The sequence below is a fragment of the Cavia porcellus genome, unplaced genomic scaffold (genome assembly GCF_034190915.1).
Source record: "Cavia porcellus strain 051 isolate PalLab524CR breed Dunkin Hartley unplaced genomic scaffold, mCavPor4.1 scaffold_1, whole genome shotgun sequence".
Classification (NCBI taxonomy): Eukaryota; Metazoa; Chordata; class Mammalia; order Rodentia; family Caviidae; genus Cavia; species Cavia porcellus.
In genome coordinates this window covers 27,691,935-27,707,695 of record NW_026947484.1, presented here as the reverse complement: position 1 = coordinate 27,707,695, position 15,761 = coordinate 27,691,935, and the positions used below count along the sequence as shown (strand labels likewise).

The 15,761-nt window shown below is 35.9% G+C and overlaps 2 protein-coding genes across 11 annotated transcripts in view; one reads left to right on the top strand and one right to left on the bottom strand.

Annotated features, from left to right (window-relative positions):
* Nucleotides 1-15,761, bottom strand: part of Ap4s1 (adaptor related protein complex 4 subunit sigma 1) — a 96,470-nt gene that overhangs the window by 20,374 nt on the left and 60,335 nt on the right. Inside the window, exon 6 of one of the 2 annotated variants that reach the window (XM_063261131.1) lies at nt 13,176-13,836. The exons of the other annotated variant lie outside the window; for it this stretch is intronic. The gene's annotated coding sequence lies outside the window, so the exon portion shown is untranslated. Of the gene's footprint in view, nt 1-13,175; nt 13,837-15,761 lie in introns of those variants that run through there. 2 annotated transcript variants of the gene reach the window in all.
* Nucleotides 1-15,761, top strand: part of Hectd1 (HECT domain E3 ubiquitin protein ligase 1) — a 96,280-nt gene that overhangs the window by 71,892 nt on the left and 8,627 nt on the right. For 4 of the 9 annotated variants that reach the window (XM_063260417.1, XM_063260182.1, XM_063260032.1 and 1 more), the window contains 10 exons: nt 2,656-2,789; nt 4,139-4,261; nt 5,882-6,038; nt 9,016-9,238; nt 11,379-11,433; nt 11,775-11,957; nt 12,442-12,649; nt 12,729-12,814; nt 13,009-13,136; nt 15,180-15,381. In XM_063260417.1, the coding sequence (XP_063116487.1) occupies nt 2,656-2,789; nt 4,139-4,261; nt 5,882-6,038; nt 9,016-9,238; nt 11,379-11,433; nt 11,775-11,957; nt 12,442-12,649; nt 12,729-12,814; nt 13,009-13,136; nt 15,180-15,381 (1,499 nt within the window). The remainder of the gene's footprint in view (nt 1-2,655; nt 2,790-4,138; nt 4,262-5,881; nt 6,039-9,015; nt 9,239-11,378; nt 11,434-11,774; nt 11,958-12,441; nt 12,650-12,728; nt 12,815-13,008; nt 13,137-15,179; nt 15,382-15,761) is intronic. The other 5 variants (XM_063260240.1, XM_063260138.1, XM_063260474.1 and 2 more) reach the window with 3 other exon arrangements.

Below are 15,761 nucleotides of genomic sequence, written 5' to 3'. Positions count from 1 at the left end.
GGGACTATGGCTTCTTCTGTTTCAGACCAAAGGTTTGATTTGATTTGATTTAGTTTTTTTGTTTGTTTGTTTTGGTCCCAGAGATCAAACTCATGATCTTGTGCTTGCCATGCAGGTACTTATACCACTGAGCTAAATCCCTGGCCCTGATTTGATATTTTCTGATGTTAGCATGTTTGTATTTCTGTTTCTACTGAGAAATAATACGTTTTGTCTATTAAGTGTATGTGCAAAATGATTATATCAAAATTTTTTAAATTCATTTTCTAATTAATATTGCTCATGAGAAACTTTTGCCCTTATACATGTTACTATTTAATTTGAAACTTTAGTTCCTAATCATGTAAAGTTCAAAAAGGCTATGGATAGTACTAGTGAGTAAAAGTACTAAAAAGTTAGGACTATTGTTTGACTTTTAAAAATTGTTAAGTGATGAAAATTTCTTATTTTACTAAAGGATTCTATAAGATTGTTAGTTTGAAGGATCTTTGTTACATCGGTGTATACAATGCAAACTTTTGCTTTGCTATATGTTGAGAGACATTTGACTTTATGATGTTAAATCCATGGCATATGGAACTTTTCTGCCCTTCATAAACTGATAAAATACAAGGAAACTGAGAAAAATTTACTTGGATAAATTGCAGCATATAACAGCATTTCAATACATGAAGTTAGAGTGTATGTTCCATAAAGAGATAAGTCATGCTGGCTGGGTATAGTCGCACACATGGATAATCTCAGCACTCTGGGAGGATGAGGCAGGAGGATTACAAGTTCAAACTTAGCCTGTGTAATTCAGTGATTTTGGCAAATTTTTTCTCAAAATAAAATTTTAAAAGCTGAAATGTAGCTCAGTACAAAGGCCTTGAGTTTACTACCTAGTAGTAGTAAAAAAAAAAAAAAAAGAGAGAAAGGTGAAACATGGTGGTGAAGTAGTATACCTGTAATGTAATCACTCAGAAGATTACAGTAGTAGGGATTACAAGTTCAAGACCAGCCTGGGTTACTTAATAGTACCCTATCTTTTATTGATTTGGTTTTTTGGTACTGGGACTGGGACTCGAACTCCTGTAGACACTTGTGCCGCTGAGCTATATCCCTAGCCCAGCAGTACCCTATCTTAAAAAAAAAAAAATAAACCTACAGTTCAAATTGGTTTATTTTGCATGCCACCTTCGTATGGTCACGAGAACCACTACATAAATTGAAAAATGGCCCTTCATATCTGTAAAGAGTATTTAAGTTTAAGATCCCATTGGTTGTAAACACTATTTTTTGTCACTAAAACTAAAAATGTTGCCAAGCTAGCTCCTACTTGCTACTAGTTGCAAAATACATTTCCAGTTTCAGAACATTTAAGTATTTAAAAAATGTGTGCTTTAAAAATTTATTAAATATAGCCCAGTAAATGGTACTAAATATTTAGTCTTGTAGTTATCAGATAAAAAGATACTTGATTTAAAGATCTGTAGATGCAAGTTTCTAAATAATCATAATCTTTGAGATGTTCTTTAGGTATATATTGTGTCACTTCCATTTGTTTAATACTGGTATTATGTTCGGAGGGTTGTTTTGTTTTGCAGTACTAAGAATTCAACCCAGGACCTTCACATTTAGCTATATCCCCAGTCCTTTCTCTTTTTTTAATTGGAGATAGGTCTTGCAGTCATTATGTTGTATAGGCTGGACTCCTACTTGTGATCTTCCTACCTTAGCATCTTAAAGTGACTGGATTACAGATGTATGTGCCACCATGCCTGGCTGTGTTAGCAGGGGTTTTTTGTTGTTATTGTTGTTGTTTTGTTTTTCTGATTTTTTGAGACAGGCTGACCTTAAACTCACTTTGTAGCCCAGGCTGCTCTTGAGCTCACAGCAATCCTCCTACCTTAGCCTCCCAAGTGCTGGGATTATAGGCATGTGCCACCACACCTGGCTTACCTTAGCAGTTTTTATTCCCCTTCAGGTCCAGTAGAATATTGTTTTAATCTCATTAGTCATCTTGCCGCCCCCCCACCCACCCACCCCCCAGTCCATATGAAGAATAGCTTGTTAGCCTTGTTAGTCTTAAGACCAGGTCTCACTGATTGACTTAAATTCTGTTTTCCTTTATAAGCTCTTTCATAGTTTAAACATATATATTGGTTTGTTTATTTGCTAGATGCTACTGTCCTCTGTAGGCTTCATAGAGACTCAGACCATTATCTATTTTGTTTATAGCTATATGTATCAGGTGTCTGACATAGTTCTTAACCCACAGTAAGTGCTCAGTATATGTCTGTGGGTAGAATGAGTCCAAAGTATTTTCTTTCCTGTGATATCCAGAGGGAAGCAAGAGAGTTGTTGGGGACTTTTTGTTGTTGTTGTTTTTGTTTCTTAACCCACCTACTTGACCCTTTATATTATGCTTTTGTAGATTCCAAGTATCATTTATGGACGATTCTCCTTTGCTGTTTCCTGCCATACTTGTGACTTATGCCCATGGTCAAATCATCCTAAATGTGTGATAGTGGAACACGGGTGGCATCATTATATATGGTCTTATACTTAAGTCTTCTGAATTTTACTTTTGTCTTGTACAGCCCAAAATGCAAAGTTACCTTGCTATGCTTTGTTAATCATGTTGACAATAAGGTTGTTGGTTTTGTTTTCTAGATTTTCTTGATAGCTGTCGTGCCAGTACTCTGTTAGCTGAGCTAGATGATGATGAGGATTTGCCTGAGCCTGATGAGGAAGATGATGAGAATGAAGATGACAATCAGGAGGACCAAGAATACGAGGAGGTTATGGTAGAGAGATAGTCCCCCATTTTCTTCCTTCAGATAGGACATTAATAATTGAAGAGAGGAAAAGCTAAGTCATAATTGAACTTCGAAGGAAGGATATGTGGCACCAGTACAAAAAATGTACCTAAGAAAGGCATTCTTAGTCTTTGCATTTATGAGATGCATGAAAAACACTACAGTTTACATGTTGATATTTTAAGTCTTAGAGGTGTGTAAAATTATAGACAACTACAGTAATTTTAAAGAATACTTTCTGTAATTCTTAACCAGGCATGGTGGTACATGCTTGTAATCCTAGCGCTCGGAAGTCTGTCTAGGATGTTTGCTACGAATTTGGGGCCAGTCTGGGCTACATTCAAGGCCAACCCACGCTACATAATAAGACCCTGTCTCAAAAAACAAAAATGACAGCTGGGCATAGTGGTGCGTGCCTGTAATCCTAGCACTCAGAAGGCTGAGGTAGAAGGATCACTGCAAGTTTCAAGCTACATAGGACTATGTAGTGAGTTCACGGCCAGCTTGAACTACAGAATGTAAGATCCTGTCTCCAAAAATTAAAAAATAAAAAAGACAACAGAATTTCATAGTTCTGCAGTAATAAGTATAAAAAGAATTTTTCAGTACTAATTTGTTTTATAAGCTGTATTTGTGTATTTTCTCATGAATTCCAACACAGGTAAATAAAGTAGAGGCTTTAAAAAAAATTTACCCGTATTATCAGAGTTAGTAGAAGAGTAGGGACCCAAACTTGAATGGTGTGATACAGAACTCTCAATATTTAACCACTATGATTGTGTTCTAATTGAAACTTGTGCCTTAAATATCCTTTATTATAACTTCTGTATATTTTACATTTCTCCATATAGCCAAAGTTGTTGGTACTAACCTGTAATCCCAAATATTAGGGAGTCTGAGGCTGAAAGATCCTAGCTTCTAGGTGACACTTAGTGAGACCCTGTCGCAAAATGTAAAAAGGGGACCTGGAGGTATAACTCAGTGCTTCCTGGGTGGAATCTTCCACTACTGCCGAACAAACCAAACAAAACCGAAAAGCTGTTTAATACTAAAATTTTGAAAAGCTAGGATTAATGAGGTAAAGAAATTTAAAACATGCATTAAGTGTATGTAGCTTAGAAACCACATTAGTATTTCTTACATAGTAGATTAGTATAAAATGTATGTATTAAAACATTCAATTTTAAACTTCTCTGAAGATGGTAGTGAAGAAAAGGCTTTTTATTGACATTTTTATTAATACAGATTGATAGTTTCAGAGCAAGGTGAAATGTTGGTAATATATATGAATAAAGTAATTAGACATGTATCTCTTGGCATTGTTTTTTTTACTTCAGATTTTGAGACGTCCATCCCTGCAACGTCGAGCTGGCTCCCGCTCTGATGTAACACACCATGCCGTCACCTCACAGCTACCACAAGTTCCTGCTGGAGCAGGGAGCCGACCTATTGGGGAGCAGGTAATACTGTAATGTTTATCGGCCCTACTGCATACTTTTACTTTTACAGGCAAGCACCAATCAAAATGCCTAAATACTTACAATACATGGTGCACACAGGTAGGGAAGAGGGAAAGGGAAGGGAGGTAATAGCATCATAAAAATAAACTTCCTCTATTCCTTGGGTTCCATATTCCAACTAGGATACTTGATTGCTCTGGCATAATGCAAGTGCCATTTACTTACTTGAAACCCCTTCATTTTGGCCCTTGGGTAACAGTGAACATATAGTAAGTATTCATCATTGTCGCAGTAGTAGTAGTAGTAGTGCTGGTAGTAGAATATGTAGCAGTAGCAGTCTTACAGCACTGCTAATAAGTGATAGGCATGGTTCTCAATATTTTATACGTATTGTGTTATTTAATTTTTTCAAGAACTCTGAATGTTACTATTAGCACTAGTTTTCAGATAAGTGATTGCTAAAAGTCACACTAATGTGGGTCCTTGATGCAAACCCAGATGTTCTCATTCCAGAGCTATCAGTGGTGATTTAGTGTGTTATAAAACTTCATTTTGGGGCTGGGGATTTAGCTCAGCGGCATAAGCACCTGCCTTGCAAGTAGGCGGTTGTGAGTTCAATCCCCGGTACCAATAAAAAGAAAAAACAAAAAAAAGTATAAAAATTTTTAAAAAAGTTCATTTTAGGTAGATGTACAAATTAAGATTATGTGTGTTTCTTAAGTATTATGTCACTTAACAATTATCAGTACTTTTATCTGTCTACCGTATCATAATTTAAAGTAATTTTCAGGCATTCTATTTTGTATGTAAATAATTCAGTATGAAGTGAAATTTATAAGTAAAAAAACATAAAAAGCTGTGGTGATGCATGCACGTAATCACTCAGGAGGCTACGGCAGGAGAATCTCTGTGAGTTCGAGGTCAACTTGAGCTACCTAACAAGACCTTGTCTTCAAAAACAAAACAAAACTTAATTTAAAATAATAAGTTCATAGGAAGTTTGTTTTTTTTTTTTTTAATCTTTTTCATTTTTTATCGGTACCAGGGATCGAACTCATGACTGCCTGCTTGCAAGGCAGGCGCTTATGCCGCTGAGCTAAATCCCCAGCCCCATAGAAAGTTTTAAACATATCACTGAAAGGTCTTACATGTCCTTTATCCAATTTTTCCAGGTGGCCAATTTCTTTTTTTAAACGAGGCTTTTTTTGTTTTTTTTAAACTGCTTTCTTTTTTGGTACTGGGAATCAAACTCAGGGCCTCACGCTTGCCAGGCCTGCGCTGCACTGCTGAGCTACATCCCTAGCCCTTAAGTGGCTAATTTCATATTTCATTTTAGTATCAAAGATATGAATTGACATTGGTATAATATGTGTGTATGGCTCTTTCTCACATTATTACATTTGTAGATTTGTATAGTTACCACTGAATACAACTTGCTTTTGATAAACTGAAACCATTAAATAATATATGTATACCTATAATGTTTATGTTAGCTTATTCTGTACTGAGGTAATGTGGCAAAATAAGGAAATTGAGAAATATAAAGAACTTTGCACATCATCTTTGGGGTGATAATAGTTTTCTTCTCCTAATGTATAAGTATATATGGAATTTTAACAGGAAGAAGAAGAATATGAAACTAAAGGAGGACGCCGGAGAACATGGGATGATGATTATGTGCTAAAGCGGCAGTTTTCTGCATTGGTTCCTGCTTTTGATCCTAGACCTGGTCGCACTAATGTCCAACAGACAACTGACCTAGAAATTCCGCCCCCAGGTATAGAATATTTGAGTTCTGTGATTTAATTTTGAAAGATATCACAAAAGATAAATACATGTAGTTTGAAAAGTAAGATGCTCCTTTTGCAAGCAGAGTATAAGTAAAAATTTCTTGAAAATCTCCCTTACTAGTTCTTATATATGTACTAGAGGAACAAATTACAAATTTTTTCTTTTTAGTTTTGTGATCCAGGAGGTTAAACCTAGTGCCTAATGCATGCTAACCTGCATTCAACTGCAGACTACATGTTAACTCACGCATCGTTTGAAACTTTTAAATTAGGTCTAGTGACTGATGCCTAAAATCTCAGCACTTTGGGAGTATGAGTAAAGAGTCAAGGTAATTTTGGGTCATCCTTAGTGAGATAGTGTGTCAAAATAAAATGTAAAAAGTGCAGGCTCGGTACAGAAGCATTCAGGCTCCAGTGTGCAAAAAGAAAAAGAAGAACCCTGTGTTCTACGTTTGCACTATCTTTAATGCATCATGTAAAAGAGTGGAATTTTTCCATCTATTTTCTTCTGGAGAAAAACTGCTAAGAAATTACTATCCACTTTGTATGATGGTTTAGTTAACAGCCTCTAGAGTCAATTGGCCTGAGTGACACCTTCATCACTTAAAACTTATAAGGTATCAGAGGTACCTTAATCACCTCCCTAAAGTTATCCAGCCTATACTCTGAGCATTTTGGGAGCTGAGGCAGGAGAAGTGCAAGTTTAAGACCAGCTTGAATAATTTTAGTGAGACTCTTATCTTAAAATTTAAAAAATAACAAAACAGGGTTGAGGCTATAACTTAATGCTTCCTGGGTTCAATCTCTAGTAGTGAAAAATTTTTTAAGGGCAGAGTAGATTTCCAACATCTGGAGCCTATAAATATGTATAGGTTTTCTCAGTATGACAAAGACATTGCAGATACAACAAAGTAAAACTTCTATGATGGGGACTTTATTGTGGAATATCAAGCGTCATCCAGTATAATCCTGAGACCTTATAAATGGAAGGCAGAGTAGTCAGGTGGCGATGTGACTAAGAATCATTTGGAGGCCATGAGCTAAGAAATATGGATAGCATCCAGAAGTAAGAAAAGGCAAGGGAAGAGTTTTGCCTAGAGCTGCAGAAGGAATGAGTTTTATAAATCCATTTCAGATGTTTGATCTCTAGAGCTATGAGATAAGACCACTAATTGGTGTTTTTTAAACCACCAAATTTATGGTAATATTTTACTGCATCAATAGGAAACTAACATATCAGATGAGTCCCCTAAACTGTCTTAATCCTAAATTTTCACATCTCTTAACAGTGAACGACAGTCTGTTTGACAGTATCGTCTGATTAAACAGATTAAAAAAATTTAAAGGGGTTGGCATTATTATGCCTGATGTGTGCCTCAGTAGATGTCAGATACTGTAACTAGTTCATAATTCTTACAAAGGAAGCTTCAAGATGTTAAGACTGGATTGTGCTTTTTAGTTGATAGATCCTGTGTTAAATATGAATATAGGTGTACTTTGTAATGTACTATTTCATGTGTGAAGATGGACTTAGGTTGAATCAGGATATTCTCTTCAAAAAGGAAAAGCTAGCTGGTGGTGTAATCTTAGCATTTGGGGCCAGGCTTCTTGGAGCATACCTGTAATTGTAGCACTTGGAAGACTAAGGCAGTAGGATTGCTGTGAGTCTAAGGCCAGCCTGGGGTGGTGAGTTGAGACCAGGTTGAACTACATAGGGAACATTGTATCGAAAAACAAAGTTAATCTCTGCACTTGAGAGACTGAGAAGAATTTCCACAAGTTAAGTGAGCTCAAAGACCAGCCTGAACTACATAAGGAGACCTTGTCTCAAAATAAACAGAAAAGCCCTTGCAGTGACACATTCCTGTAATCTTCGGTACTCAGGAAGCTGAGGCAGGAGGATCACAAGTTCTAGGTTAGCCTGCATAGTTTAGTGAGATCCTGTCTATGAAAAGGGCTGGCAATATTGCTCAATGATGAAGTGCTTGCCCAACACAGATGAAGCCCTATATTCAGTCTTTAATGCCTCCACAGTATGCTAAAATTGAGCCTGGTAACATGCTTATAGTCTGAGCATTCAGGAGACTGAAGCAGGATAGCAGTTTTGAGGCCAGCTTAGGCTATGTAGTGAGACCCTAACAAAAAAGAGGGAAGAAAGAAACGAAAGGAAGTAAAAGGAAAAAGGATTGTAGAGAATATAAATAGGTCTAGGCCTGTTGTAGAGGTTTTTGACAGTTTTTCACATTCTGATGAAGTACTTTTGCCACTAGTACTTACACTAAAGAATATTAGCTGTGAGCCGGGTGTGGTGGCTCATGCCTGTAATCCTAGCACTCGGGAGGCTGAGGCAGGAGGATCATTGAGAGTTCGAGACCAGCCTGGGCTACAAAGTGAGCTCAAGGCCAGCCTGAACTGCATAGCAAGACCCTGTCTCAAAAAGACAAAAAAAGAATATTAGCTGTATATTGATGACTACAAATATACAAATATGTTGTCAAAATATTGAAAATGTCTTTAATTGTGTCCAGTAACAGAGGTACAGTAGGATATTATTTGTGAAAAAATATTTCAGATGACTGTCATGATAAGAAACAAAGATTCAGGAGCTAATAAAAACAGAGTTAACCCTTAACACATTATCAGTCTATTTAGTTTTCTGATTAATAAAAGTGTTTTCTAAGTATTTTTTCGTAGTTATGTGTTTCCAAAACAGAGGAGCTGTATCATACATATATGTTCTGTTCTAGCACTTTCTCTTTTAAAAAGTTACATGTAATTCCATTTTTGAGGAAAAAGCAAACCAAAAATATTCAAACAAGGAGAGGCTTAAGAAGCTGACATCATTTAGCTAATGTGTGGCAAAACCTTTTGGATTTCATGTAGCCTTACTTCCTTAGCACAGTTTGCTTTTCTGGACTGGTTGTGTTAGCATGATTATTTTTTATATGCCTTCCTACTTTTCAGGAACACCTCATTCAGAGCTCTTAGAAGAAGTTGAATGCACTCCCTCACCTCGATTAGCCCTCACTTTGAAAGTAACAGGTCTTGGAACAACTCGTGAAGTTGAATTGCCACTCACCAATTTCAGATCAACCATCTTTTACTATGTACAAAAATTGCTTCAATTATCGTGTAATGGCAATGTGAAATCAGATAAACTTAGACGTATTTGGGAGCCAACATACACGTAAGAGATTCTAACTTTAATTTGTTTTTTTAAAAAACTTTTAAGCAGACATTGTCATAACATATAAGCCAAGAAGCATTGTGTTTGTTCGTATTTCAGTTTATACCTTTTTTTTTTCATGACCTTGCAGTTGCAGACAGGTGCTTGTGCTGCTGAGCTAAACCTCCTGCTCAGTGTTGTTCAGATTATTGGAGCAGATGAAAGCACTCCTTACTGATGTAGAATGGCTAAGTTTTAGAATTGGAATGACATTTAGAGATAGTAGTAATTGAGTGGGGAGATAGCTCAGTGGCATAGCACCTGCCTGGCAAGCTTGAGGTAATGAGTTTGATTCCCAGCACTAAAAAAAAAGAAAAAGAAAGAAATAGTATTTTTATTTATTTATTTATTTATTTATTTATTTATTTATTTATTTATTTTTTTTGAGGTGCCAGGGATCAAACTCAGGACCTTGCCTTTGCCAGGCAGGCGCTTACGCCATTGAGCTAAATCCCCGGCCCTGATAGTATTAATTGTTGAAAAGAATGCCATTTGAACTCTGATCAGGATTGTGTAAAAGTCCTGTTTTCTGTTTGCTTCTTTATTTGGAATATATGTGCTAAATTTATTCTCTTTGTTCATTAACAAATAATTATCAAATATTTATATTATCAAATATAAATGTTGGGCATATTTAACATTTTTGTGTCTCATCTGTAATCTGTAAAATGAGAGTAGTTGTGGGGAGTTGATAAATTAATATAAGTAAAGAGTTTTCAGTACTTTCAGGGATGTAGTAAGTGCTCAGTATTACTTAAAGCAGACTTAATGGTGCAAACCTGTAATCCTGGCACTATGGGAGACTGACTTAGAGGATTTGTTTTGTTTGGTTTTGTTTTGTTTTTGTACCAGGGACTGAACTCACGACCTTGTGCTTGCCAGGCAGGCGCTTTACACCACTGAGCTAAATCCCCGGCCCCTGACATAGGAATCTTAAATTTGAGCTCACCTGTGTAATTTAAAAACTTAGTAAGTTCCTGTCCCAGTACAAAATAAAAAGGAGCTGGACATGTAGCTCAGTGTGAAAGCTCTGTTTTCAATCTCCATACTACAAAAAAAAAAGTATAATAAAGTAATCACTCATGATAATAATGTAAAGAATAATTTATTTTTAATAATAATTTTTGAGGGGCTGGAGGTTTAGCTCAGCGGCATAAGTGCCTGCCTTGCAAGCAAGCAGTTGTGAGTTCGATCCCCAGTACCAATAAAAAGGAAAAAGACAAAAAATAATAATAATAATAATTCTTGTAACTTACATGTGTTTTCTTATGGTCTGTTAACATCATTGATAAACCTATATAATATCCAGTGGTAATGTAAGTCCTTTTGAAATAGAAGATAATAATCATTCTCCTTCCCTTCAGTTTTTTTATTTTTAATATCAGGAATCAAACTCATGCGTGCCAGGCAGGCACTGTGCTGCTAATTATATCCCTAGTCCCTTTATTAGATTTTATTAGATTTTAAAAATTTATTTCAATCCCTTATGTGAATGTAAGCACTCCTGATCTTTGTTATTCTTGTTCTTCTTTTCAGGTAGACACACAAAAAAACTATCTCGTTTTATTTTTATAACAATGAATGAATGTCATTTTGCTTTTACAACAATATACGAATGTCATAAAACTTGGTATATAATATAAAACATTTTTGGTATCTTTAAAAGTTCTAGATTTGATGAGTACTTTTTTTGTAAAAGTGCTAAATTTATAAATCATAATGGGAATATGGTTTCTGCTTTTTATTTAACAGATTACTTTTTCTTAAAAATTTTTCTTGAAGCTGGTGGCACACACTTGAAATCTTAGCTTTCCAGGAGGATCACAAGTTAGAACCTATCCTGGATATCTAATCCTGACTCAGAATAAAATAGAGAGTGCTGGGGGTATAACTGAGTGATAGAGTACTTGCCTAAGCATATACAAGGCCCCTGAGTTCCATCACAATACTTGAAAAAAAAGCTTTAGAGGTCAGTGTTTAATGCAGCATGTTTCTAGTGAATGATACCATTCATATATTTTTTAAAGAGTTAGAGCCTTAATAGAAGTGACTACAAATCATTTGATTTATGAATTAACTCTAATAATGTCTTTATGTTTAGAATCATATACAGAGAAATGAAAGATTCTGACAAAGAAAAAGAAAATGGGAAAACGGTAAGTTATTTTTAGACATGGTTCTTATTCTTTTTTTTTTTTTTTTTTTGTCTTTTCCCTTTTTACTGGTACCAGGGATCGAACTCACGACTGCCTGCTTGCAAGGCAGGTGCTTATGCCGCTGAGCTAAATCCCCAGCCCCATGGTTCTTATTCTTAACTCCTAGTAAAAAAGAAAGGAAAAGCTAACACTGCTGCATTTGAACTCTGAGGGGAAAAATGACTAACTGGAATTCTTTAGGTTATATGCATGATCTTAAAGCTCTGTCATGTAATAATGCATGTGAAATATTACAGACTTTATATGTGGGAAAGGCCAACATTTGGTTTTTCCTGTTATAGGGCTGCTGGTCTATAGAGCATGTGGAACAGTACCTTGGCACTGATGAATTACCAAAGAATGACTTGATAACCTATCTGCAGAAGAATGCAGACGCCGCTTTCCTGCGCCACTGGAAATTAACTGGCACTAATAAAAGTATTAGAAAAAACAGAAATTGTTCTCAGCTCATAGCTGCGTATAAGGTATATATTGATATCAAAAAACTTTCGAATGGGAATGGCTTTGTGCTTTGTTTTGTAGCTTTAAAAGCTTCTTTAGAGGCTATAGTTGTAGCTCAACAATAGAGCGCTTGCTTAAGATGCGCGAGGTTTTGTGTTTGTTTTCCAGCACCACACATACATGCATCAGCTTAAAAAGCAGAGAGGTATATTAAAACATTTATAAAAAATGAACTTGTGTAAATTGCAAAAATTTCAAATATGGTTTGTAGTATTGGATCTCAGTATAGACTTCTTTAACTGGAGATTTTAATGGTTTTATTTGGCATTTTTAATGGTTTATGTAACACATTGATGTTTGTGTGCATCTTTTGTGATACTGTGTTTATATTTCAAAAGGAGGCAATTGTATGAAAAATTGCAACCTTTTCAAAGTAATACCAACAGAATGACATAAGGCATTCTTAAAAATTTAGTTAACATCGAACTTCACTTATTATGTCTTCAGGATTTTTGTGAGCATGGAACAAAGTCTGGATTAAATCAGGGGGCCATTTCTACTCTTCAGAATAGTGATATTCTTAATCTGACAAAAGAACAACCTCAGGCCAAAGCAGGCAATGGACAGAGCTCTTGTGGAGTAGAAGATGTTCTTCAGCTTCTGCGTATTCTGTATATAGTTGCAAGTGATCCTTACTCAAGAATAAGCCAAGAAGGTCTGTAACAAGCCTTATTTCATTTCTATAGTATTTTAAAAGCAGTTTATTTTATTAATTTTGTTCATTAATTTTATAGATGGTGATGAGCAGCCTCAGTTTACTTTCCCCCCAGATGAATTTACTAGCAAAAAAATCACAACAAAAATTTTGCAGCAGATTGAGGTAATAAAATCACTTCAGTGAACTTTTTATTAGAAAACTGTTAGACTTCTCACAGTAGTCTCTTTCCTTTTCATTCCTAATACATCCTTTCCCTTATATTCAGTAATTTGGGCCATGTGATCTTTGTGATTATTAAATTACAAGAGCTGAAATTGACTTTTAGCACTAAAGCATTATTATTTGTTAATTTACAGGAACCATTGGCATTGGCTAGTGGGGCTCTGCCAGACTGGTGTGAACAGCTAACCAGCAAGTGTCCTTTTCTGATACCATTTGAAACTAGACAGCTTTATTTCACATGTACAGCATTTGGTGCCTCACGGTAGGGAGTGCATCTTTTTATTTTAGAATAAGTATTATCTTTTGTATTACATAAATTTGAAACATATGAATACACTGTTTTCTTTTTGTTTGTGGTATTATAGATCGAATCTGGGGCCTTGTGCATGCCAGGCATGTGCCCTACCGTTGATCTACATCCCCAGACATTCTTTATTTTGCGACAGGGTCTTGCTGACTTGTCCAGGATGGCCCCTGGCAAACATAGTGTTAAGCCTGATGGCAACATCAGGCATGGTGGTACAACCTATACTTCCAGCACTGGGGATGCTGGAACAGGAGGACCATTACAAGTTGAAGATGAGCCTGAGCTATATAGCAAGAGCCTCCAAAAAAACCACACACTGAAAAAAGAAAAGGATTGATGACAGGAATAAGTTTTATTTCTTTATTTTTTGTCTTTTTGAGACAGGGTTTCATTGAACAGTTTAGGCTGACCTCAAACTCTCAGCAATTGTCTTGTCTCAGCCTTCCAGGTACTGGGATTATAGGTGTGTACCTCTATACCTGGCAAATTTTATATTCTTGTAAAAAGTTGTCATCATTTGAAATTTTCCATATATAGTTATATATATGCTTTATGAGAGTTGTCTGGGTTAAGTCAGAGTCTTCCATCAGGGCTGGGGATTTAGCTCAGCGGCGTAAGCGCCTGCCTTGCAAGCAGGCAGTCGTGAGTTCAATCCCTGGTACCGATAAAAAGGAAAAAGACAAAAAAAGAAAAAAAAAGATTCTTCCATCACCTAACATTTAGTAATATACACGAAAAATGGTTACAATTCTTAGAAATATCAAATAAAGTGCTTCTAGGTAGCTCTAATATTTTTAAATATATCTTCTATCATATTTTACCATACAAAATACACTAATAGTATACTACTTAATATACTGCATATTTTACTTAATTTTTTTCTTTGTCTTCCTTTACTAGATTAGAGTTTCATGAGGGGATGAATTTATGGTGGTTTTGCTCACTGATCTAGCTGAGGAGCCTAGAACACCTGTAATTGCTATTTTGGTGAATTGAATATTCTGTCAAAATAGATCTAAAATCCTTATTTATTGATTGATTTATTTGTGCCAAGGATCAAACTCCCGACCTCACATTTGCCAAGCAGGCACTTACAACCACAGAGCTAAACCCCCAGCCCAGCTAAACCCCTGACCCCTAAAATCCTAATTTACAATATAGCTGTTTTCTTTCCTAATAAGTTATATTTTCCTAACATTTAATACCATTTATAAAGTATTTGTATCAATAGGCCTGTTGTGACAAATGGCATTGCTTGGGTTTTATAAATGAGGAAATTGATTCTCAAAGTATATAATTGATTTGCTTTAGATTACAAAAAAGAAACAGTAGCACAGTTGAAAGAATGGGACTTTCATCTTCTTATTCTGAGTTAGAAATTCCATCTTTCACCCTGGATGAATTAGTTTTGTGTTGTTTAACCATTCTGATGTTGGTTTTCAGTTTGTATCATAGTAATAGTGGTACCCATATGTTAGGTTCTCTGATAGGAACTGTTTGTATTTTGCATCTTCTGAGGCTGGACCACAGACTTTATTTTATTTTATCACTAACATAAAAAGGGAAAAGGTAGACCTAGTACTTTCTCAGTTTAACAGAGATTATAATTGAAAGAATTTGATACATTTACTTAGAAAGGAAGCAGTGTTTATTCAGTTAAAAAATAGTATTTCCCTGGCGGTGGTGATGATATATGTAATCCCAGTATTCAGGAGTCTGAAGCAGGAACATTGCAAGTTGGAAACCAGCCTGAGCTACATACCAAATTTAAGCCAGCATGGGATATTACGTAGTAAAACAGTCTCAAAAAAAGGTAGGGCTAAGAATATAGCTCTAGGTGAAGGCCCTGGGTTCAATCCCCAATACTACAAAAGAAAAGAGAAAGTTTAAAGTCTTCCAGATAAACACTATCTTTTATAGTTTCTAGTCTTTGTATTCTGTTGCTGGTTTACTAGAATATGCAGCTGTGGTAACTACATAGGTATTGTTCTATTTCAGAGCAATAGTGTGGTTGCAAAACCGACGTGAAGCCACTGTAGAGCGAACAAGGACCACAAGCAGTGTAAGGCGAGATGATCCAGGAGAGTTTAGAGTTGGTCGTCTCAAGCATGAAAGAGTAAAAGTTCCACGAGGTGAATCACTAATGGAATGGGCTGAGAATGTCATGCAAATACATGCAGATCGGAAATCAGTTCTTGAGGTAACTCATAAAAAAAAATACTGTTTTTGGAAGAAGGAATGATACTTGGTGAACCAGCCAATATTTTGTTTAAAAACTCAGGTAAACTTGAAAAGGGGTTTTTGTGAGGAGACTGTCTTTTTCTTACAGAGCATCTCATAAAGAGAATGGTGGTTCATCTCTTCAGGAGTCAGGATCGTGTGAACTCATCTTTTACAGGGGGAAATGGGGGTCTGCATTACAGGAGGTTAAATCTAGGCCTCGTACTGCATATATATATATTTCTTTATTGGTACTGGGAATCAAACTCAGGACCTCAGGCTTGCCAGTCAGATGCTATGCCGCTAAACTATCCTTGGCTCTCCCTTCTTATTTTTTATTTCAAGACAGTCTCTGGAGGG